Raw genomic sequence first — 26,207 nt, 5'->3', positions numbered from 1 at the left:
TGATTGGAAAGGCTAAAAGTTTTATAATGGCTCATGATATCTCTGCACGTATTGCCTATCTGACAATATCAATGGGTGACTGTCACTTCTATTTGGTGGACATAACATTCGTACGATTACTGATGATCAATGTCCCGAGCATTATGTGATTTGTTTTCTTTACTACTTTATATTAATCAGAATAGTTAGTTGCAAGTCGGAAGATTAGACCGGACGTTTGTTTGTCCAATTATAGCCTAATAATCTTCACGTCTATGGCCAGCTTTAAATTCAAATCACAGTCTATATAAAACTGAGCATGCAGTAGGCAAAGTGCCAAAAAATGTGGCCTTTTGAAAATGAGCCCTGAAACCCCTTGAAAGCATACCCCTATGTAATGATAACACTGCAAAGGTATGCTGTTAAACTCTAAAGCTACAGCAGCCTAAATGTAACATTATATTAATTTCAGACAGCTTGGCTTCCAGGTCCACTTTGCAGTCCAACATTTTCATTTTCTCATCTCCCACCTAAGTAAGCCATTCTGGAAAGCCCACGTTTGGAGAACTTCTGCATTGCATCCTTTCCACCTGTCAATTAGAATGGATGATACATAGCTCCAATGCACAATTACAGGGAAGCTCCAATGCACAATTGCATCTGCTGATATAAGGGGGTGACCTAAATGGGGATCGAAAAAAGACCTGAAATACCCACAAGACTGACACAGTGCAGGGAGGTTAAATGATCAAATGCAAACTGAAAGTCAAGTCAGACTTTATTGTCATCTCACTTAGACAGACGACCTATGCAGTGCGACAAGATTTTTCAGGCAAAAGTGAAATTCCAAAACATCAACAATACAATAATTCCAAAATAGCAATGTCCAAAGAATGAACAATCCAACAGTTCCAATTCCCAGTCCCTCAGTATTGGGAATTGGAACAATACACCTCCACCAGTTGCAAACTACAATTCCCGGCATTCTTTTTCTGCTTTCATAGCAGGATGGTGCCAGTATTTGTAGCTCCACAACAGCAAGAACATCAAAGGTTGCCTATGCTTCTCCCAGTGTGGCATTGTATAAACTACATCTCTGAAAACAGTGACACCCATTTCTAAGTGTAGAGTAAGATCACATTGCGTGAGGCGTGACTATGGCACAGTATGTGAGTCGAGGTTATATCAGGAAAGGGGGGCTGTTTTCATAGGATATTACAAACCAAATATGTTTAAGCATAAAAACTTTGCCAGTAAAATAACTCACCAAATTGAACAGGTGGCCCAGGTGCTCCTGCCCCAGGCCCTCAGCCCAAGGGAGCGGACTATCCGTACATAGATAAACAAGATGTTGGAGCAAGGCACTCTGGTAAGTCACGAACAGATCAGACTAATAGTAGGTAAAAATATTTCAAAGTTTTATTTACATAAAAATCTCATGCCTAACGCATTTCGTGTCAATAGGACACTTAGTCATAGGCTTATGACTAAGTGTCCTAGTGGCATGAAACGCGTTAGGACATAAGATGTATATATAAATAAAACTTTCTCATAGGATATTATACATAGTTGGGCAAGATGTTATTAAGGCAGGGGGATGCAATGGTGAAATTGGAAAGAATTTGTGCAGAAAAGTGATAGTTGAAGCAGACGTTTATGAAGAGCATTACTCATGTAGCTAATGGACAGTTACTCCATGTTACATCTTTCCTAGGAGAATCTCCAGGAGAAATGTGCTCCCCAAGACAAGAGCCTAAATTTCACTAATGACTTCCAACCGATCTGTTGTACAGACACTTTTAGTGGCCCAGCTGCTCCTGCCCCAGGCCCTCAGCCCAAGGGAGCGGATAATCCGTATATAGATAAACAAGATGTGGGAGCAAGGCACACGCATAGATCAGACTAATAGTAGGTAATAATATTCGTGCCTAACGCGTTTCGTGTCACTAGGACACTTAGTCATAGGTTTATGGCTGTGTCCTAGTGACACGAAACTCGTTAGGCATGAGATGCTTATATAAATAAAACGCTCTCATATGATATTCAGGGCTGGATTTATATAGTGGGCGCCCCAGGGCTAACTACCCTTCGTTGCCCGGGTCCCCTCCAGGGGGACAGGAGCAATGGGGATTGGCGCATGGGAAATTAAAAAAATTATTGTACCTCCAGAGCATCCCCAGTGTTTTTGAACCAATGTGGGTGTGGTTGGACAGCATGCCGCCCCCCTAAAATCCTGCCGCCCTAGGCCCGGGCCAAGGTGGCCTTTCCACAAATTCGAGCCTGAGGATATTATACATAGTTGGGAAAGATGATATTAAGGCAGGGGGATGCAATAGTGGGATAATGCCTATTCGGAGTAAAAATGTGGCTAGGGGTGGGCGGTAATTGTGGTATAGTGTGTGCCATAGTGTATAGTTAGAAGAGACACCAGCATCACTGATATCTGGACTGCCCTGCATAGAGCTTCTAACTGCAACTGCACACCAACGTGCAAATATCATTTTTCTCCACTGCTTTCCAGCCTTGTGATCAGGACTGTTCCAGCCAAATAAACGACTCTCACATTTATACAGCGTTTGCTTCAGACTGTGACTGGCAGAGGCTCTGCAATAAAGGGGTTACAGAGAGGGGCTTTGGGGAGGGGTAGAGGGAGCTGAATATGCCAGAGGAGGGGTGTGGGTTGGAAAGAGATAATTCAGCTTTCCATCAGGAGAAGTCATTAGTGGATCTTTCCAGAGAACATGTTACTTGAGGTCCCCAGTGGCAAAATTGGCTCAGAAGCCTCAAAAGCAGTAAAAATCCATTGCGTGGGCAGCTCTGGCACTGCAGGAACACTGTGCAGTCGTTTGTATGTACTGGGGTGCAGGAGAATGGCAGCTCTCCACTGGTACAACCCGGAGACATGACAGGGAAAGAGGTCGATTGATTTAATAAACAAAAATCAGATTCTAAACACAGGCATGGGACCTGTTATCCAAAATGCTCAGGACCTGGGGTTTTCCAGGTAAGAGATCTTTCTGTAATTAAGATCACCATACTTATGACTAGTAAAAAAATATTTAAATTTATAGGGGTTGTTCACCTTTGAGCAAACTGATGTATGATGTAGAGAGTGATATTCTAAGACAATTTGAATTTTTTTTATTATTTGTGGTTTGTGACTTATTCAGCTTTTTATTCAGCAGCTCTCTAGTTTGCAGTTTCAGCCATCTGGTTGCTAGGGTCCAAATTATCCTAGCAACCATGCATTCATTTGAATAAGAGACTGGAATATGAATAGGAGAGGCCTGAATAGAAATACAAGTAATTAAAAAGTAACAATAACAATAATTTTGTTTAGATTTGGTCAGTTACCCCCATTTGAAAGTTGGAAAGAGTCAGAAGTAGAAGGCAAATAATTAAAAAAAACAATGAATGGCAATTTAAAGTTTGGCCAATTGAACGGTCCATTCTAAAACATACTGGGGCTCATTTATAAACACTGGGCAAATTTGCACCTGGGCAGTATCCCATAGCAACCAATCCGTGATTAGCTTTTTTAAGCCAGCTGCAGGTTGAACAATGAAAGCAAGCATTTGATTGGTTGCTATGGGTTACTGCCCAGGTGCAAAATTGCCCAGTTAATAAAGCCTTTATTAATAAATAACTTACCGAAACTCAGATTCTGCTCCTCTTCAGAAAAGGTGACGGTGACGATCCATCGTGTGGCGCTCGATATCTCCTCCCTGGCTATCTCCTATAAGGAAGGCAGGGAGGAGAAATCGTGTGCCGCACAATGGATCGCCCGATCGATTTCTGAAGAGGAGCGCATGCGGAGTTTGGTAAGTTATTTCTTAATAAAGACTTTGAGATTTTAAAATTGAATTTGTCTTGATGGTTTTTTTAAAACTTTTTTCATGTTACTGGTTCTTTTTTCATATGTTATAGAATGGCTAATTCTAAGCAACTTGTGAATTGGTTTTCATTATTTATTTTTTATAGTTTTTGAATTTTTGCCTTCTTCTTCTTTCTAGCTTTCAAATGGGGGGCACTGACCCCCTTCCAAAAACAAATGTTTCAGGAGAAATCTGTTCCCTGAGACAACAAGAGCCTAAATTTCACTAATGACTTCCAACCGATTTGTTGCACAGACACTTCCAGTGGACGAGAGGCCATTTATTCCTTTCCTAAATCTAATTTTGTAGCAGTGAATAGGACACTACAGACAAGCACCCTAATAGCTCTACAGGTGCACCGAGTACAACTAATACAAACCAGACATATTACAAACCAGGTATAATGAAGCTGTATAGTTGCTACTGAACTACAATTCCCAGCATCCTCAGGAAGCCATTGTCTAGCAGCTAGACTACAAAACACTGAATCTGGAGTTCAGAATGACATTTTGTACACATGGCATTTTTCCCTTTGCAAAAGAAAAGAGCACAGCAGGTAGTAATGTATCTGCAACGTTTTGCAAATTAGGCCATATAGGAGCACTGTGTCCTCTCCTAGAGACCTGAGATCACCCTGGCAATAAGCCCAGTTACCAGTGGCATAACTACCAGGCAAGCAGACCCCACAGGGGGGCTAGGGGTACAGGTGGCCCAGTGGAGGGTATTGCCAGTGGGGGACAGTGCTGAACAGCCGACTGGGTGCCATAGGCAACCTAGCCGGCCACCGAGCTCCCACCGTAGGGGAGGGTGGCAGGAGAGAGTGCCGTAAGGGAGGGGGTGCCGGAGGTGAGGGAGTCAAGAGAAAGTGCCGTGGGGGGAAAAGCACCAAAGGGGAGAGAGCACCAAAGGGGAGGGAGCAATGGAGGGGAGGGTGGCAGGAGAGAGTGCCGGAGGGGAGAAAACGCCGTAGGGGAGGGAGGCAGGAGAGAGAGGCCGGAGGGGGTGGGAGGCAGGAGAGAGCACCGGAGGGGAGGGATCGCCGGAGGGGAGAGAGTGCCATAGGGAGGCAGGAGAGAGGCCAGAGGGGAGGGAGCGCCATAGGGGAGGGAGGGAGGCAGGTGAGAGTGCCGGATAAGAAAGGAGAGAGCACTGGAGGGGAGGGAGGCAGGAGAGAACACCTGAAGGGAGGGGAGAGAGTGCCGGAGGGGGAGGGGAGAGAGCGCCATAGGTGAGGGAGGCAGGAGAGAGTCGCGGAGGGGAGGGAGCACTGCAGGTGAGAGAGTGCCAGAGGGGAGGGAGTGCCGCAGGTGAGGGAGGCAGGAGAGAGTGTTGGGGGGGAGGGAGGAGAGAGCAGCGAACATGGACTAGGAGTAGGCAGAAGACAGGCACCTGACCAGCGCCCCCCTTTTAGTTGCGCCCCAGGCAGGTGCCTCTTCTGCCTACCCCTAGTTCCGCCCATGGTGCTGAATCCATGGGACACATGTAGGTCTCTGCCATATATTTTGGAGAACAGAGACCTGCAGCAATTCACACAAAATACAGGGCAGGGTATGAGTGAAAAAAATGGCAGTTTGTGCATGGTTTACATACTTTGCACCCTGCCCTTAACTTGGTAAATTACTCCCCAAATCTATTTAATATAAATATTAATATAAACTGGCCTGAAAAGTATGTTTTCCCTCTGGCTGCACCACTGCTTAAAGATAAACCTGAAAAGTAGAATGTTTTAAGTCAATGTGATGGGCACAGACCATGCAAATATATTTTTAAGATATTAATTAAATATTGAAAAACCTGAGAGGTTTCAATAAAATATAACATTGGGACATATCAAGATCATCAATAAAAAGATTAGTTCAGCAAGAATACGCTCCCAAAGGATTCGGGAATTCTTTGATCTTCAAAACAATCAAAAGGGAATATATTACCTGTGCGAATGTCATGGTTAATCCCTTCCACTGATATAATGGCACTGGCAATCCCTCGTCCATACACATCTCTCACAACTCCCTTTACCCCACGGTGAACCTGGATAATGAGCGAACAAAATAGCATGTCGTTATTGTACATTAAACCACAAATTCAATGCAGATGGGAAAATCATTAACTGGATACTAAATCTCCTCAGCAGGCAAACAGACGACGCCATTAAATAGATGAATCCCAGCTATGCAATAAAGGTCAGCACTGGCCCAGTAGAGCCGTGAGTAGCCCAGAGACAGGGCTCTCACAGCCACAGTCTCTTCCCAGAGACTATTATCCACTGTTACTATAGACACCATCTCTCCCTACTATACCTGCTATCCCACAGTCACACTCCCTTCCCAGAGACTATTATCCACTGTTACTATAGGCACCATCTCTCCCTACTATACCTGCTATCCCACAGTCACACTCCCTTCCCAGAGACTATTATCCCACTGTTACTATAGGCACCATTTCTCCCTACTATACCTGCTATCCCACAGTCACACTCCCTTCCCAGAGACTATTATCCACTGTTACTATAGACACCATCTCTCCCTACTATACCTGCTATCCCACAGTCACACTCCCTTCCCAGAGATTATTATCCCACTGTTACTATAGGCACCATCTCTCCCTACTATACCTGCTATCCAACAGTCACACTCCCTTCCCAGAGACTATTATCCACTGTTACTATAGGCACCATCTCTCCCTACTATACCTGTTATACCACAGTCACACTCCCTTCCCAGAGACTATTATCCACTGTTACTATAGGCACCATCTCTCTGCCTACTATACCTGCTATCCCACAGTCACACTCCCTTCCCAGAGACTATTATCCCACTGTTACTATAGGCACCATCTCTCCCTACTATACCTGTTATCCCACAGTCACACTCCCTTCCCAGAGACTATTATCCACTGTTACTATAGGCACCATCTCTCTCCCTACTATACCTGCTATCCCACAGTCACACTCCCTTCCCAGAGACTATTATCCCACTGTTACTATAGGCACCATCTCTCCCTACTATACCTGCTATCCCACAGTCACACTCCCTTCCCAGAGACTATTATCCCACTGTAACTATAGACACCATCTCTCCCTACTATACCTGCTATCCCACAGTCACACTCCCTTCCCAGATACTAATATCCCACTGTTACTATATACACCATCTCTCCCTACTATACCTGCTATCCCACAGTCACACTCCTTTCTCAGAGACTATTATCCCACTGTTACTATAGGCACCATCTCTCCTTACTATACCTGCTATCCCACAGTCACACTCCCTTCCCAGAGACTATTATCCACTGTTACTATAGGCACCATCTCTCCCTACTATACCTGCTATCCCACAGTCACACTCCCTTCCCAGAGACTATTATCCACTGTTACTATAGGCACCATCTCTCCCTACTATACCTGCTATCCCACAGTCCACACTCCCTTCCCAGAGACTATTATCCCACTGTTACTATAGACACCATCTCTCCCTACTATACCTGCTATCCCACAGTCACACTCCCTTCCCAGAGACTATTATCCCACTGTTACTATAGGCACCATCTCTCCCTACTATACCTGCTATCCCACAGTCACACTCCCTTCCCAGAGACTATTATCCACTGTTACTATAGGCACCATCTCTCTGCCTACTATACCTGCTATCCCACAGTCACACTCCCTTCCCAGAGACTATTATCCCCACTGTTACTATAGGCACCATCTCTCCCTACTATACCTGTTATCCCACAGTCACACTCCCTTCCCAGAGACTATTATCCACTGTTACTATAGGCACCATCTCTCTCCCTACTATACCTGCTATCCCACAGTCACACTCCCTTCCCAGAGACTATTATCCCACTGTTACTATAGGCACCATCTCTCCCTACTATACCTGCTATCCCACAGTCACACTCCCTTCCCAGAGACTATTATCCCACTGTAACTATAGACACCATCTCTCCCTACTATACCTGCTATCCCACAGTCACACTCCCTTCCCAGATACTAATATCCCACTGTTACTATATACACCATCTCTCCCTACTATACCTGCTATCCCACAGTCACACTCCTTTCTCAGAGACTATTATCCCACTGTTACTATAGGCACCATCTCTCCTTACTATACCTGCTATCCCACAGTCACACTCCCTTCCCAGAGGACTATTATCCACTGTTACTATAGGCACCATCTCTCCCTACTATACCTGCTATCCCACAGTCACACTCCCTTCCCAGAGACTATTATCCACTGTTACTATAGGCACCATCTCTCCCTACTATACCTGCTATCCCACAGTCACACTCCCTTCCCAGAGACTATTATCCCACTGTTACTATAGACACCATCTCTCCCTACTATACCTGCTATCCCACAGTCACACTCCCTTCCCAGAGACTATTATCCCACTGTTACTATAGGCACCATCTCTCCCTACTATACCTGCTATCCCACAGTCACACTCCCTTCCCAGAGACTATTATCCACTGTTACTATAGGCACCATCTCTCCCTACTATACCTGCTATCCCACAGTCACAGTCGCTTCCCAGTTTTTTCTCACCTAAAAGACTGCATGAATACACAATATGCAGGGCTCATGGCATTTACCCCTATGTGGACCCCCTTACATAGAGCTCTGACATGAATTATCCAAGCTATACTCTTTATGTGAAGATATTGCAAACAAATGAAACGTGTCTGTACATAGCACATGCATCTGATTACTTGGCTGTAGTATGAAATTTGTTTTATAGTTTTGTCAGACTATCACCATAAATTAAATTCCTTTTTGGTTCATCATCTGGTCTTATTTTGTGTTCTGCAGAATAGCAATATACAACAATTTTCCAGTTCAGCAGTGAATGGAAAGGGAACATTAACATCTCCGACATTCCAACCCCCCAAACCTCCCTGCCCCCCCAACTCTGCTACAGTTGAGCAAGAACAAGTTGAAGGTCACATTTTTCTCTTTGAAATGTCTCTCTTTTATAGCTGCTGCTGTATGAGCAGGTACATCCAACCTTATTGCAATAATTTTGCCTCCCCAAATTCTTTTGTATCTCTGGCTCTGTGCTCCTTTACCTTTAGTCACCTCCCCTCACCCTTGAGGCATAAATACTTTCCAATTTCTGTTAAGAGCTATTAAGCAAGTTGTGCTGCACAAATGAGAAAATATACAGACCGGACTGAAAATTCTATATTTCGGGCTTTGACACCTACTGCTGCTAAAGGTACTGACATTCCTTCCTACATATTTCATATCCACTGCTGCTGCTGCTACAGTAGAGGCCCAGAACCCTGCACGGACCCCACTTACTGAGCTTTGGCAGTGGGGTTGGAGTTACCATACTGCACTGTTTAATTAACAAGTCCAGGTGCTTACCTGCTCCATAAAAACAATGAGGGACTCCCTGTTGTTTTCCCATTGCTCAGGTAACTCACTCGCATGAGGGAATTTATCACAGTCCAGATATATTGAAATCTCGAAGCAATTGGTGTGCAGGTAGCTGAAGTCATTAATGCCTGTTAATAAAAAGATAGAAGGCCTGACATTAGATAATACAATGGGCCATTAGTCTAATCAGTTATACATGAAAACAATTCAAACTTTGTCTAGTTTTTATTACAGGTGTGGGATCTGTTATCCAGAATGCTCTGGACCCGGGGGTCTTCCAGATAATTTGGATCTATTAGAAAATCATGTAAACATTAAATAAAGGCAATGGGCAGGTTTTACTTCCAATAAGGATTAATTGTATTTTAGTTGTGATCAAGTACAAACTATTGGTTCATTATTACAGAGAAAAAATAAATTATTTTTAAAAATTTGGATTATTTGGATAAAATGGAGCCTATACCGGGTGGCCATTCTTTAATTCAGAGCTTTCTGGATAATGGATCCCATACCTGTAATAGGTATATACTAATCCTGCCAGTAAGCACAGCATTAGGGCCTAGATGTGGTCCTCTAAGGATGGGTCTAGATTGACCCAATTAGACAAAGATCCAGTTAAATGACCAAAGAAGTAGATCTTTCATGTGTAGCTTGTTTAACGTAAGTTGAAGTGTCCTTACATGAACAAATTTAGTTGAGAGCTTTGGCTGGTTTCAGACTCACTGAGTGACCATCTGTGTAACTTTCAACCTCCCAGAGGGCAGCAATGATAGTCAGCTGGCCATACACGGGCTGATAAAAGCTGCCGACAGATCGAGATGGTAGCTAACCGGCCCGTGTGTGGGGCCCTCCAATGGGCTTCCACAATCTATATCTGGCCGAAAGTCGGCCAGATGATGATCAGGCAGGGTTAAAAATCCCGTCGCATCTGTTCGCAATTGCGGTCCCGCGATCCGACCACCCGTATTGCCCACATTATGATCCGATCATTGGGCCCTAGGGCCCATGACCGGATCAGCCCAATATCGCCCACCTCAATGTGGGCATATCGGGGAGAGATCCACTCGTTTGGCGTGTATGGCCACCAACCAGTGATGCCATCAGAGTTCAGTCAGTGATGGGATTACAGGATCTCATAGGATGATGGAAGGCATTGGGAGATCCAGTGATCATGACTGGGGCCACACTTTTGTTCAGCCATCAGCCAATAAGAAAAGATCAAAGCTATTTAGGCATTCACAAGGATGGAATGATATGTATCTGTATCATGTTCTGCTATGGAAATTAACGTACAGCATATGGCCAGAATTAGAGGCACTGCTGTTTAACACAGGGGAGTACAAAGGGAAGTGACTGCTATCAATAAATGCAATTTGGATTACAGAATTAAATCAGGTTCTACTGTACTTGCACCTACTTCCAGCCACTGTGTGCCAAGATGCCCCATTGACCGTGCCTTCTTCTTTGTTGAAGTCCTCAGAGTGGCAAGGTCTGCGGCTGGAGTCAGTCATATGCCGATGGGTAGAAGCATAGGAATAGGCCAGCCAGCGAAAGACATGGTCATCTGGGGTTTCAGTATACTCCTGGGTCTTCCAAGGAGAACGTACCATGTCATAAGGGTAGGACACAACCAGCTCCCCACCCTGAAGATTTCCCCCTAGCACAAAGGGGATCTTCTCCATCCAAGTTATAAGGGCTCGTGTCTCCATGGCAACCTGGAAAAAGCCAATATACAGAATAATCTAAGGACCACACCAGACTTGTTTCTGTTCTGTATACTTCAACCAACAGCAATTAGGCCTGTGAAGCTCCATAGAAGTGTCCTGGTACAGATCACAAGGTTAGACCGGTGAATTACAAGGCTCAATATTGCTATATTCTCCTTTTCTTATAGCGATGTGCGGGTCAGGAAAAACTCAACCCACACCCAACCCTAACCCGCAAAACCTTAACCCGCACCTGAACCCTAACCCGCAAAAATGTTACTATTGCAGGACCTGTATCCAACCCATACCTGATTTTTTTCTCTTTTTTCCTGCGCTACTTCTGTGCACTAGTGATGTGTGGGCCGGCTGATACCCGCGGGTATAGCACCCCCATTTGCTCTCCCCACCCGCCACCTTACACTACCAACTTCCGACTTCCTGTTTTATAACCGTGGACCTGCTCGCCCCGCCCCTTTTGTGACATCATCGGTGGGGTGGCGCAGGTCTATAAAAGGTACCCGGAAGTCGGCTCGGGAAGGCGCGTGTGGGCAGGTCTGGGTTTTACCCGACCCGAACATCACTACTGTGCACGACTCTGGTTCCAAGACAGGGAATCTTTGGGAGCAGTGGAGTGTTCTTCCCCATCTGACCAGCACCTAACCTAACCCACAATGGTTGGCCAAATTTCAACCCAAACCCATCTAACCAGTAATCAACCCACAGGACACATCACTATTTTCTAATAAGAATGAAGGGCCAAGCATATGGAAAACAGAAACCTTCTGCTGCCTACCACAGGGTTCTTAGAAAGGAATGCCATTACTTAAATACTGAGTATAAAGTGGAGGGTGGTAAAATATGTAGTTTAGACAAAGTACTCATCTATTTTTCTCCATGTTATTGAAATATAATGACCACAACATGTGCTTTTTATCAGCAGGAAGAACAAAAGCAGTCTTTAGGCCCATGACACTTGTGGAGTTGTCTACGTGGCTGTGCAGGCCGTCATTTACTGGAAAGTATCTACACTAGCAGATTTTATCCAGAAAGTGCAGATTTGAATGTTTCGATCACTGGTGGAGAATACATCACATGTACCATGGGCCTTAGAGACTTTAGATAGGCAGGTGGTCAGGGAACAAAAGTTCAGAGTAACACTTCTTTCTCATAATGGAAACTAATGGAATCTACTGAAATCCTAAACCCCCTGTTCTCATCCACCCACTTAAAATTCACTTCTACGGGAACTGGGCCAAAACACCTGCAACATTTCCATACAATTGCTCAAATGCTTCCAACACACTTAACAGAAAAGAATAGCTTACAATACTAGGAACACAATTTTTAATAACATTTCACGCTGAGATCTTTAGATGCACAATTTCTACTGTATGCCTAACAGTGGGTCATGCCTGGCATGTGCATTTACAGAATGGATACAAAGTATCACCGTGGCATTCTCATGCTGGTACCATTCCGGAATGGGGATGTGATGGTTGGGGACTCTACGGATATTCCTTGGTCGGTCCTCAGCCTCCCACAGCAATGAGTTTAAGTCTGGAAAGTTGTTATTTATGTCGATGCCATCAGAAGTCCAGCGGCCAAGTGACCACCCTCCTAACTCTGAGCCCTGTGAATAAAAGAGCAAAGCAATGTATGTGAAGGAGTTTTACTTGGGACTTGTTATATCTGCAGAACCACAAGTTCCATGCAGACTAGAAAGACCCATACTATATCTGGGGGGCCTAGTCTGAAGGCGAACACGTACATACTCACTGATCTATATTTGGAATCGTGGCTGCATTTTTGATAAAACAGATTTTAATACTATATATGTTGGTAAACTTGTGGTAAGGGGCACTGAACCTTAAAGGGGTACTTGAACTGAGCCCAAAGGTATTACCTTTTCCTAACCATTAATATAATCCTTATCTATACAACATAATGGCTCATTCATGACTGCAAACACTTTTTCCCAAAGATGATCTTCGCCCTTCCTTATAGTTGCCTCCTGTTCAAATTGTTTATTGATACAGGGGAACCCTGGTGCTACCATCATCTTGAACCTGGTGGTAATTCCAGGCTTCCAACAGGAGCGTGAGTCGATACTTGCCTCATTTTGAGGCTGAGCACAGAAATAATATCATCCCACCAGCCCAACTGCATCCAATTTAGTCTAAGATGCAAGCACAATGACAAATTTGGCACCATTGCATGGAAGGGACCTCCCCATTAAGCGAGTAATTACACTATAAATATGGGGGAAACACTGCTTTCTGGGTAAAACAAAACATGCCGAATTGCATCTGAAATGGCATTTTGCACACTGCAATTGTAAAGTGAATAACTCCACGTCATTTTCATGTGCACCCAACAATGCTGGTCCAAAGACTGGTCCAGTTTGTGGTTTGGAATCAGGTGGATATTCCCCATACCAATGGACACAACTTTAGAGGGGACATTTTAATACAACAAAAGCATTGATATAATGGACGTTTATCTTCTTAACTGGTAAGTATGGCACATACAGGACATATCATGTGATTGTTACCCAACACGTGGAAGCAGTTTCAGCAGAGGAACTTTCCATAGAATGGCAGAAAGGCAGTCAAAACAATATTGCACTGTTCTACTGGAACTTATACTGTATTTATATAAATACCTTAATTTCAGAGCAAGAATGTTCTGTGTGCCATAGACTATTATGTGTAGTTCATTTTAAATAAATGGAAGATGGCACACTTTCTCTCTCGAAATCTACAGTTTCCCTCAAGTTCTAATCAGCCACAAAAATGTTTGTAAGAACAGACATTCCTTCTCCACCAGTATTGCCTTGCAGAAAGCAGCAAACCTGGGGAAATTGTAAAACAAAGAAATTTATTCTGGGAAATTTAGCAAAACTGAAAAATTCCTCACCAGGTCAGCAGCCTTCTCGAAGCCATCAGGGTTGACCGCCGGCAAGAAGTGTAAGCGTGTATTGGTGATTAGGTGGCGAATGCGCTTGTTGCCAGCTTGATATTCCTGGCACAGGAACTGCATCAAGAGCAGAAGAAGCTCCCGACCTAAAACCTCATTGCCGTGCGCTCCAGCCATGTAACGGAACTCTGGCTCCCCTGCAGAGGTGGAACAGCAACACCTGAGGAGAAGTCTCCCATTGTGAGAAGCTCAAAGCCAGTCAGCATCCTTCTCAAATAAAAGCCCATAGCATCAGCCCACTGGAGAAAAACTGGCATGTCGGGTTGGGGTGCCTGGAGGGGGGTTTCAGCTGGGAGGCCCAGAAGGGGGTGGGGGCCCCTATGGTGGAAGCCCAGGTAGGCCTCGGACCCTTCAAGCCTATGAGTAAGTGCCCCAGTAGGCACGAAACGCGTTAGGCCTTTTTGTCCTAATAAATGTTTTATTTTAACTAACTCAACGTATGTCAATTTTGAAGATCCTCACATTTGAGTTTTGTAGTATATTTATATGTACATGGACTAGGGTGAATCGCGAGTTCTTCTCTTTTTCCATTTATTTTTTTTGTTGACTGCCCTGCTATATTTTGGCAGTGCTTATATAATTTATTTTGGTATTCTGCACCATTGTTTATAATTACCTCACTGGTCATTTGCTGCATTTTATAAAGTGGGCACAAAGCCCAAAAATACATACTATAATCTGGGTAGCTCAATCAGGATTCAACTATTGCAGGGGCATAACTACAGTTTGGGTGAAAACCCGGTGGGCATGGGTAACTAAAGAACAGGTGAGAGGGTGTCGGGTTGGGGGGCCTGGAAGGGGTGAGGGCCCCTATGGTGGAATCCCATGCAGGCCACGGACCCTCCAGTCCAACGCTGACTACAGAGGCCTTGTGTTTGCAGGGGACCCAGGGGTTTAGAGGGCCTGGTAAGACCCTAATTAACGAGCAGTTTCAATATATCTTGGTAGAATAGGTCAATTTACCAATATTTTTTTGTGGGGCTCAGTATCGTCTCTTTACACCACTGACCTATGGTCACCTAATGTTGTTTGTCTATAACTTCCAGAATGCTTTCAATATAGATTATATTTAGGAGAGAGCTGGGAGACATAGCAACAGTTAGTAGCTCAGGTTATCCATCACTGTTCCTTTTGTATGCTAAAAATGATACATACAGTATGAATGAAGATGCCATATTGCATTATGAGCATAAGGTGGTTCTCAGAAAGTAGTACTTTCCAATCTGTGACCTTTTGGCTGTTGTTAAATTATCCCCCACCCTCCCCGAGAGCTCCTGCTACTGCATTCTCTTGTAACAGGCTTGTCAGGAAAGTAGTATGGAGCTAATATATAGATACAAGCAAATACATAGGTATGAAGCACTGAACGCATGCCATGAGCTGTATTGTGTATTTGCTGTTCAAGGGAAACTGTGTATTCCATCTTTAAAGGAGAAGGAAAGCTACGGAGGCATTTTATTGCCAATAGATTAGCTGCAATAGTGCAAGTTAGAATACTATATTTATTCTGTAGAATGTTTTACCATACCCGAGTAAAAAGCTCTAGAAGCTTTCTGTTTGTTTAGGATAGCAGCTGCAGTATTAGCTTGGTGTGACATCACTTCCTGCCTGAGTCTCTCCCTGCTCACTCATAGCTCTGATCTCAGATTACAGCAGAGAAGGGGGGAGGGGGGAAGAGGAGCAAACTGAGCATGCTCACTCCCGGGGCAAGGAGGTTTAAGCTAAAGGCAGGAAATCTGATACAGAAGCCCATGAGTACACAATAGAAGGAAAGAAATACTGTGTTGCTTTTGACAGAGGACTCAGAGCAGCATTACTTTGAGGGTTTACCGTTATATTTAGGTGGACCTTTCTGATAAGGCTTACTTAGTTTTAACCTTTCCTTCTCCTTTAATTCCATTTTAATCCAGCAATGCCAGCACAAAAAAAGACAGTGGATATTAAAATATAGAGATGCAAATGATGATGGAATGGGGTTTCAGCGCATACTATGTGCAAGCTTTACATTACATACACAGACAGGGAAAATGCAAAAGGTGCTAAAAGGGGCAAATAAAATGTGAAGCTGCCATACAGGAGATGTTCAGTGCAAAGAGCAGAAAAGACACAGAAGAGACAGGCAGGACATACACAGAGCGGGTTTATTCTCCTAACCAACTTCGTGCTCCCCGGGGTTATCAGACATTTCCATTGCATACAACTTCAGGCCTTGGTGGCTTCGCCCAATGTTATAGACACGTGTGATGCTGGGGCACATCTCATTCACCACCTTCATCAGCTAATGCAAAGGAGACAAATTGCAAGAGACAAACAGAGGTAAAATAGGTAACAGCGAGAAAGAGAGAGAGAGAGGTACAGTGCAGTATGTAAGAGAGTGATAGGTGAGAAAGGTAGATTGTGTATAGACAATGTAACAGGGGTAATAGATAACAATGAGAAAGAAAAATAAATTGTGTTTACCGATAGAGAAATGTAAAGAATATAGCAGTACAGTTTGGAAGAGCCACATACCTGCCTCATCTCCTTATAATTGTGATGTCGGAAATCCAGGTTGTCTGAGGTTGTCATCTCATTGCGTCTGTGATAGTAATTATTTGGGTCTGTATATAGGATAATGTTAATAATTCTGCCCTTAGTGAGCCCTTATACACAACTTTATATTGATTTAAAATGCATTCTAATGAGAGGATGGGGAAAAGTAGCTATGTTAAATGTTACTTTCTACTTCTAAACAGGCTGGAGATACAGGTATGGGATCCATTATACGGAAACCCTTTATCCAGAAAGCGCCAAATACGGGAAGGCCGTCTCCCATAGACTCCATTTTATCCAAATAATAGAATAGGCCAGCGTGGTTGCTATTGGTTAATAAACCAGAATCAAACATTTATTACATTATGCCATAAGATCATGTTCAACAAAACATCTACTAACCTGGTAAAGGACATCCAAGGATTTCAACCCTCATACAGATGTTCCCATCTTCATACCAGGAACGAGGGTTGATCCTAATATAACGTCCTATCAAGGGCTCTGGAAGCTCGTTTAGAACCGGAATCTCTTTCTCGCTGTTCGCCTGAAGAATCTGTTACGGTACAAGCTTATCATGTAGCTACTTCTACAGACAGTGTTATAGCATTTGTACTAAACTAACAGCTAGGGCCACTCAGCAAGTTGACCATGTGGTGTTTACTTGAATAACAATAGGAATGGCACTCATATTCGTTATTATTAAGCCATGGACTGGATTGTGATGCTGATCAACATTCTGGGTGGGATAGCCCTTCCTTTGTTGGTCATCCATGTTGGCTTTAGTGGAGTCTCCCATGTGGCCTTAAGGCCCCCCAGGGGCTGAGCCGCTCGCCTCAGGCGGCAGCGCCAGAGAGGATTCCAGAGGCGAAAGCCGCTCCTGCACCTTTAAGAGCCGAATTTCCGGTTTTTAAACCGGAAATTCGGCTGCGCTATTGCGAGAGAGCGCAATTGCGCTCTCCGCAATCGTGTTCCTGCCTCCCCTCCCGACAGGTAAGTCGGTGCGGGGGCGGCATTGCAGGAGCCGCCTCAGGCGGCTCCTTCCCCAGAAACGGCACTCAGGCCCCCATACACCGGGCTGATAAAACCTGTGACTGACCGAGTCGGTAGCTTATTGGGCCGTGTGTGGGGCCCTCTGATGGGCTTCCACAATTGATATCTGGCCAAAAGTCAGGCAGATCTCGATTGGGCAGGTTAAAAAATCCCGTCGGATAGCGGTTGCATCTGTCCTTTGATGCGGTCCTGCAATCCAACCTCCTGTATTAACAGCATTGTGATCCGAATCATTTTATTTCATGACACCTCAAGCAGCCTGAACATTTCCAAATCTAGGCAATCAGTATAAGGGAGTGGTTCCCAAACCACAGGAATAGCCCCCTTAGGAGAGTAGTGCAATGGGGGCTCAGTCCGAAGCCTATTTGCTCTTCTAGATGCATCTGAAAGCCCAGCTTGAATTAGGGTAAAAATGTATCTGCTGTGATATTCTTGGACCTATGGCTAAATGGCTGATATCTTCCTACAGTATCTGTAACTTTGTTATGGGCTAATGGGGAATTCTGAGCAAAGTTTAAACCTCCTAAGGAAATTGAACTGATAAAATTTGTGTAACAACCACTAGTAAAAGGGCAATGGCACACAGGCTGAATGAAGATTATCAATCTGAAAAGTTTACTGGTGTTTTTCTGTCTGACACTCGACTTAACTATCCAAAGTGAACAAAATGCCTGTGCATTCTAAATAGTCAGCACTTACTGGTAGCAATCTCCCATGTGCAGAACAATTGTCTTGATCAAGGGAATGCTGAATGCCAGCTCACCCCCTATCTATTTCCCCTGCAGACTTAAATTAGCCATACATGGGCCTATATAAGCTGCCAACAGATTAAGTAGGCAGTTTGTTGGGCAGTGTATGAGGCTCTCCCTTCCCCTGATCAATATCTGGCCAAAAATCGGGCAGGTTTCAAAATCCCATCAGATGTTGATGAGGTCCTTGGTATGACCGCCTGTATTCTTGTCATTGTGATCCGATTGTTGGGCCCTACGTCCCATGATCGGATCAGGCTGATTTCATCCACCTCAAGTTGGATATATTGGATATATCGTTTGGCATTTCTGCATGTTTGGCCACCTTTAGGCCAGTGTCATATTTGCGAGTTTTTTGTTTGGGGTAAATATTCCAATTAGCTCCAATACACTCCGTCTTGTGTATCCACCAGTGGAGTAACTAGATGTTACAGGGCCACACAGCAAATTCAATTTAGGGCCCCAAAATATTGATAAGTTAGCCTACTCTACCAAGAAATATTAAAATTGCTCATGAATTACAGCATCACTGGCCCCCCTACATTCCTGGCCCCTCTGAAATCGCAGGGTCTGCTTCCTCTGTAGTTACACTCCTGGTATCCATTGATCAGCCTGTCAGCACACAGCCGGCTCGGATTTATGCACAGAAACGTGAAAGTATGTAGGTTGCTGGGAGATAATGGATGAAACATTTTTCATTGTAGGTCTCTCTTTTCATTAGTTCTGCTGCCTAAGCTAAATGAATCACACGAGTACTTCCAGGAATGAATCGATTAGTGAGCTAAAGATCATATATATCCTTAATTATGACCGACATTATGATGCTGGAGAAGGGAGAAAGGGGCTGTCCGTAATTAAATATACATGCAGAAATAAAAGAACAAGGATCCTGGAGATCTACCCCTTACTCAGATTCAGCTTTTATGGGACCGGTTCATAGAATTTAGAATGATGGCACATCTGAAAAAAGGGCAGAAAGGGCATTTGCCCTGGGACCCCACAATCAAAAAGGCCCCTGGGGAGGAATAATGTAGATAAATACAAATCAGATGTTATATACGGTTGTATAACTTCTGTTAGATATTTATATACATACAAGTCTGGGATGCTCAAGCTGCATCCATCCAGCAGAAGCTAGAGCCAAAGATTCAAAGGTTTCTCCTGCATTTTTTCATTGCCAGGGCCCCATAATTCTCTGTCTCCCCTCCTGCCTCCTTTATATATTCTCATTTAAAGGTCCTAGAGGAACTGGTACTTTCTGCACATAGTCATCTGAACTAAAAACCACAAACTGCAATAAAATAAAGTTTGTGGAAATATTCTCTGTTCCAGATGAATTCTGGCAGGATTGTGGTCACTCTGAGGGCTTTTGTCCAAATTCCTTTTTGTGATTCGCTGGATCAAATAACCTTAACTGCTACTGATGCTGGTGAAAGAATGGGCTTAGTGCAAAGATTCTAATTATTACCCTTGAACCGAATATCAACAGTAAGCCTTATGGCAGCAAACTACTACTACAGAACCTCTTGGGAAAACTAATGATATGCTTATTTCTTGTTCTTAACTAACTGTAAAGACTTAACAGAGAAGCTATAGCTACTTGACTAGACCGTAAACTCCAGAATAATGTAACACTAAAGGTAGACTTGGCTCCAGGTCTTGTAACTCATAGCAACCAATTGGTTGTCCAGCAGATTAGACCGTATTAATCACCTATTGTTTAATAAAAAAGATGAAGAAAAAAAAATATATCTCCTAGCCCAGAGCTAGATTTCTCTGTAGACTGTTTTCACATTTTTCTCATGGAATTGAATGTGGCTCAAACTTTGGAGGCTGAATGTGACTTTTTATGGCTGGACATTCATTTAAAATGGAGGCTGTATGCAAGCACCTGTTTCATATAAATATTATTTGGGACAAATTACCTCTACTGTCCATAATTTAGCCAAGGTGCCCAATACTCCAAAACAAGTGTTCAACCATGATGAAGTGCCCTGTAAGCACAAAATGCCGTAGTAATGATGGCGTCTGGGAAATTCCGTTACTGGAGAGGTGAAAGAAAGTTTAATTGACACAAGCTCTGTGGATTCTAAACTCAAAGGGTCAGAATCCCAAACAAAGGAATCACAAGGTTTTTATAGAGGGAGTTACCAGTGGGAGAGCATAGAGATATTGATCCACAGCTCAGAACAACAAAGAACTGCTCTTACAGCCAAGCAGATGGCTCTGCCCCCAAGGCCAGGGTACTAGTGGCCAAGGCTATTTTGAGAACAGAATTCGTCCAAGTCAGAGAGGCTCATGGGGAAATCTGCATACATGGAATTTTATCCTGTCTCAATGGTATAAAGCTTTTTTTTTTATTACTTCTTTAGGATGGCTTGTTTTGTGGATCTTCAGGGTTCCTACATCTTTTTTGTATCTTTCTGGTTTTATCCGCTCCACTTAGCTGAGGATCTGGGCCTGGAGCACCATGCCATAACCCTGGTGAGTTACTGACTACAAATTATGTTTCGGTGCCTCTCTCTTATTTTTCTTTGTGTTCATCCCAGTCTAGAGGTGCAGAATCTATAGAACAAGCCAAGTCTCACCTTTAGGGTAAGGGCACAAACAAAGATTCGGGGAGATTTATTAGCCCGGCCTCTTCTTAGGGCAACTAATATCCCCGAAAAAGCCAGCTAGAATCAAAATCGAAGGCGGGATGGCACTGGGAGTGATTCGTTTTCCTAAGTCGCCCGATGTTTCCTCTTGAGGCAATAAATTCTAGCCAACGGGTAGGCTTTTTCGGGAGATTAGTTGTCCGAAGAAGAGGCGATTCATCGCGGGGCGATTAAACCTCCCCAAATCTTAGCATGTGGCCTTCTGTAAATATCTAGGACAGAAAAGAAATATTCACGCCACACCTTACCCTATTTGACCTTATAAATACACAGGAGAGCTAATAGACATCAACCACTGAATCTAAGACCGTTAAGACTGCCTCCACTGTGCACTAATCCTGTCTCTCAAACGAGGCCCGTTCCTCTAATTTTGCTAAAGGCCCTGCTGAAAGCAACAGGCTAACAGAGCAGAGGGAAGAAATACATATATCAGATCTCCTGCTGTTACACATTTAAAACATTAATCAGGATTGTGAATTTGGTTCCTCAGAGATTTTTCAATGAGTTATTGAAATAAAAGAACCTTATAGAAATCTAGGGCAGAAAGATTTCCTGGCTCCGGTGGGAACTGCGTTGGGGTGGCAGCTTCATCCAATCAAACGCTATGTGAGGCAGCACACGGAACACACACTGAATACATGCCACTGCACACGCCTGACACCCATTTGTTAGGCACTAACCTTCCGCAGGTAAAATTAAAAGCCGGGATGTCTGGGAAAAAATTTAAGGCTAACCCTGTTTTTGAGCATTTGTGAAAAAGGAAAAGCCATTTGGGCTTATTTTAATGAGCTTTTATACAATGGCATTGGATCAAACGTTGCACCGCATATCATTTTTCTCAGTAAAAAGCATTTTTCCTAAATGGAAAAATGATGATAAAACCAGAACAATGCGCCATGGATAAACCCTTTAGACGCCAGTGACTGTGCCTGGCATCAGTAAGGGGCATTTATGGAAGGCACAGACAGTCCTGTTCTTGCACTAAGTACTTGTACTCACCATTTCTCCAGATTCATTCCTGGAAACAACCCAACTGTGACTATCGTTGCTGACCATTACTCGGTAGGAGGTCACCCAGTCACTCCTAGAGAAAAAAAACAACATACATCACTATCAGCACTGAAACAGTTGGAGGCATATTTATCAAAAAAACTTCTGTTGGTATTTTTTTTGATCGAATAGGTCCATTTTCGATCTAATAGGTCCGTATTAAGCCGAATTTGTACTAATCAAAGGAATATCACATTCTATTGAATTCTAGTAACGGGCAAATTTATTCACCAGGCGCTAATTTGCAGCGAATTCCTGCGTAACGGCCGCAAAAATTCACGGCATAAAAAAAAGGACACCGGCGTCCATTTTTCCTGGACAAAAGCGAGATGCCGGTGCCGTTTCACAAATTCTTTTGCCGTTTTGCGAAATTCACTGGAAGTTCCATCAATTGACTCTAAATAGGTTCTAGGAGGTCCCCCATAGGCTAAAACAGCAATTCGGCAGTTTTTGGATGGCGAATGCTCGAAGTCAAATTTTTAAAGAGACAGTACATGATAAATTTTGATATTCAAATTTTCAAACTCTTTGCAAATTCTAATAGAATTTGGACCATTCCCTAGTCGAAGTACAAAAAAAATTTGCTCGAAATTCACCTCGACCTTTGATAAATCTGCCCCTTAATCTAGGGTCAACAGCCCCACCTTACTGCCCCAGTGCACTGCCAATAATAAGTTTGTGATCCTGCACTTTGTTGAATATATTGCCGTAAAGTGGTGCCCTGTGGTGAGACTGAGTGATGTTAATCCAACCCAGAAAAACTACACTGTGTTAAAGGGGTGGTGCCCGTTCAGTTGGCCTCCATTTTTCTTTTTTATCTAGTTTTTTAATTATTTGCCTTCTTCTTCTTGACTCTTTCAAGGTCACTTATCCCCTTTTAAAGGGGTTGTTCACCTTTTTCCAATTCAGTTGTTTTCAGATTGTTCCCCAGAAATAAAGACTTTTTTCAATTAATTTCCATTATTTATTTTTTTACAGTTTTTCCAAAATCTGCCGTATATACTCGTGTATAAGCCGACCCGTGTATAAGCCGAGGTACCTAATTTTACCTACAAAAACTGGGAAAACTTATTGACTCGCGTATAAGCCTAGGGTGAGAAATGCAGCAGCTACTGGTAAGTTTCCCAAAATTTCTCTAAATAACAGATAGCTAGAATCTCAGCTGCCATAAAGCAGGACAGGACTGCTGCTTACAATGGGGATCAGATAGGATCTGTGCAGCCACTGGGACAGAATGCTCTCTTATACAAATAGCTAGAATCTCAGCTGTACCCCACTCGAGTTTACATACTATTGTATTTACAATACATTGCCTTCCAATAGCAGACACCTGTTGCTTGTTGACAATGCACTTTCCCAATACATTCCCTATACATAGAGCTCACAGGCGGTAATCACCACAAACCTGCATTCACATCACCCCTGCAACAGCAGATTTTCCAAGAGAGCCAAGATAGGCATCACTATCTCATCTAACAAGGGAAAGCAGCCGGAACCAGGGTTCCCACAGCATCCTGCATGAATACATGCAGTATGGCTCTTGCAAGGAAAGCTGATTCCATGGAATGAGCAAGAGTTACTGAACGTGAAAAAGTGCTAGCCAAATTCTGGAAAAGTGACAGGATTCTAAATGAGGAGGCAGCACTAACATATGATAAATGGCTTCAATAACGGGACGAGAGAGAGAGACCGTCATCCAGCAGTATATTACCGTTACGGTGCAACAAACCTCACAAGTGCGTCGGCAGAGAGAGAGACCGGCATCCCGAGTATATTATGCGTCAGCAGCACTTCCTACACAATGCGCTGGACGTCAGATGCGGGAGGCTGCTGATCATTCTCGCGAGGCCAGCGGGGGGACAGGTGATCTTTTCCTCCATGATAGCCTGGCCACCCAGACCCCTTCAGCTAGGCAGACCCTCTACAGGGCCCCTAAAACTAGCCGGTTTTCCGGCTAATCCGGCCCTGGCTGCGGCCCAATTACAGAAGATGTGGAGTCGGAGGGGCTATCGGAAGCATGTAATGCAGGGAAAATGGCTGCCGGCTGAACTAATCAATACAGCCAGGAACGAGGCAGCTGTGTGGGGCACAGGAGGATTTCTTCAGCGCAATTGATGCGGTTTGGGTGACTGACCCGCGTATAAGCCGAGGTAGAGTTTTTCAGCACATTTTGGGTGCTGAAAAACTCGGCTTATACGCGAGTATATACGGTAAGTTTAAAGTTGAATGTTGGTGTTTCTGGTGTTTGAGTCTGGCAGCTCAGTAATTCAGGCGCAGACTCTGATCTGTTACAATTTTGCAACATTTAGTTGATCCATTTCTCAGCAGCATCTCTGGAGTATTAGCAACTATTGTATCAATTCTAACAACTGCCTGTAATGAAACCCAGAGATTCTGCTCAGCAGGGACAAACATAAGAAATGTATCAACCAAATTGCAGATTTATCAAAGGTCGAAGTGAAAATTCAAATTAAAAAAATTCGAATTTCAAGCTAATTTTTGTGTACTTCGTCTAGGCAATAGTCCAAATTCAACTTGAAAAAAATTCCAATATTAAAATTTATCATGTATGGTCTCTTTTAAAAATTCGACTTCTAAAACCTGCTGAATTGCGGTTTTAGATTATGGGGGACCTCCTAGAACCTATATGGAGTCAATTGGTGGACTTTGAAAAATCAAAGATCGAATGCGCTGTTACTTCCATTCATACGATTCGAATTCTAATTAAAATGGCCTATTCACCCCGAAAATAAACTTAGATTTTTTTGATAGATTTCAGTTGGTCATTTTTTTTTCGAATTTCGAATTCATGGAAGTTCCCATTACTTCGAAATTCGACCCAAGATAAATCTGCCCCTATGTTACAGAATGGCCAGTTCTAAGCAACTTTACTTAATTATCTATTTTTTATAGTTTTTTTTCATTATTTCACTTTTTCATCTTTCAAATGGGGGGGTCACTGACCCCATTTAAAAAAAATAAATGTTCTGTAAGGTTACAAATGTATGGTTATTGCTACTTTTTATTACTATTACTTTATCTTTCTATTCAGGGCCTCTCTTGTATTCCAGTCTCTTTTTCGAATCAATGCATGGTTGCTAGAGCAATTTGGACCATAGCAACCACATTGCTGAAATCGCAAACTGGGGAGCTGCTTCATAAAAAGCTAAATAACAAAAAACACAAATAATAAAAAATGAAAACCACTTGCAAATTGTCTCAGAATATCGCTCTTTACATCATACTGAGTGGCAGATTTACATAGGGTTGAATATCGACGGTTAATTAACCCACGACTACCGAAGGTAAATCCTTCGACTTCAAATATCAAAGTCGAAGGATTTAGCGCAATTAGTTCGATCGAACAAAAATCGTTCGATCGAACGATTAAATCCTTCGAATCAAATGATTAAATCCATCGATCGAATGACTTTTCTATGACCAAAAAAAGCTTAGAAAGCATATGGGGACCTTCCCCATAGGCTAACATTGAAGTTCAGTAGGTTTTACTTGCCGAAGTAGGGGGTCGAAGTTTTTTTTAAAGAGACAGTACTTCGACTATCGAACGGTCGAATAGTCGAACGATTTTTAGTTCGAATCGTTCGATTCGAAGTCAAAGTCGTAGTCGAAGGTCGAAGTAGCCAATGCGATGGTCGAAGTAGCCAAAAAACAATCATTCGAAATTCTGAGTTTTTTTTATTCTATTCCTTCACTCAAACTAAGTAAATGTGCCCCTAAAAGTTAACTGAAAGGTGAACAACCGCTTTACAGCCGACACAGCCTGTATAAGCTGGAGCAGCAGGGTGTGAATCCCCTTTAAACTGCACCAGAGAATCTGCCCTCCAGTTTTTACAAGTGTCCCAAGAAGAGCACCAGCGGCAGGCGTCTGTTTTCCCATTTGTGTGTCACATCTCCAGTCTGTTGTACAGAAACAGCCGGTGCCTTGTAAATAGAACAATTAATAGAGACAGATAACTCCCCCAGGACACCTGCTACAGCCCACGCAGTGCGTTCCACATACACGAGAACAGCCATACAAACTGCGGGCTACTGTTAGCCTCATTATAGAAGGATTTTTGGACAAGGTACGATTGAAAGCGAGTCGGCATTGCACCGCTGGTCCTCTATTAACCGGTTATTTTTGTAGAATTTATTTTTAACTGCCGGAACACTAGTGCCAGCCCCGCATTGTATAACAAGATGTTAGGCGATTGCAATGGTGGATTTCAAAGGAGAATGTTTCATTCCC

General features: G+C 43.4%; 1 protein-coding gene across 2 annotated transcripts in view; it reads right to left on the bottom strand.

The window, feature by feature from the left end:
- cpxm2.L (carboxypeptidase X (M14 family), member 2 L homeolog) overlaps positions 1–26,207 on the bottom strand; it is a 59,638-nt gene that overhangs the window by 12,861 nt on the left and 20,570 nt on the right. The window contains exons 6-15 of one of the 2 annotated variants that reach the window (XM_041570262.1): positions 21,908–21,992; positions 16,855–17,005; positions 16,432–16,520; positions 16,075–16,198; positions 13,861–14,057; positions 12,395–12,574; positions 10,656–10,953; positions 9,227–9,366; positions 5,783–5,882; positions 5,457–5,563 (exon numbers count right to left, since the gene is read on the bottom strand). In XM_041570262.1, the coding sequence (XP_041426196.1) occupies positions 5,472–5,563; positions 5,783–5,882; positions 9,227–9,366; positions 10,656–10,953; positions 12,395–12,574; positions 13,861–14,057; positions 16,075–16,198; positions 16,432–16,520; positions 16,855–17,005; positions 21,908–21,992 (1,456 nt within the window). In that variant the 3' untranslated portion in view covers positions 5,457–5,471. Of the gene's footprint in view, positions 1–5,456; positions 5,564–5,782; positions 5,883–9,226; positions 9,367–10,655; positions 10,954–12,394; positions 12,575–13,860; positions 14,058–16,074; positions 16,199–16,431; positions 16,521–16,854; positions 17,006–21,907; positions 21,993–26,207 lie in introns of those variants that run through there. The other variant, XM_018225136.2, reaches the window with a different exon arrangement.

This window comes from Xenopus laevis, chromosome 7L, assembly GCF_017654675.1.
Source record: "Xenopus laevis strain J_2021 chromosome 7L, Xenopus_laevis_v10.1, whole genome shotgun sequence".
Classification (NCBI taxonomy): Eukaryota; Metazoa; Chordata; class Amphibia; order Anura; family Pipidae; genus Xenopus; species Xenopus laevis.
Note: the sequence above shows the minus strand (reverse complement) of the source record. Positions and strands in the feature narration are given on the sequence as shown.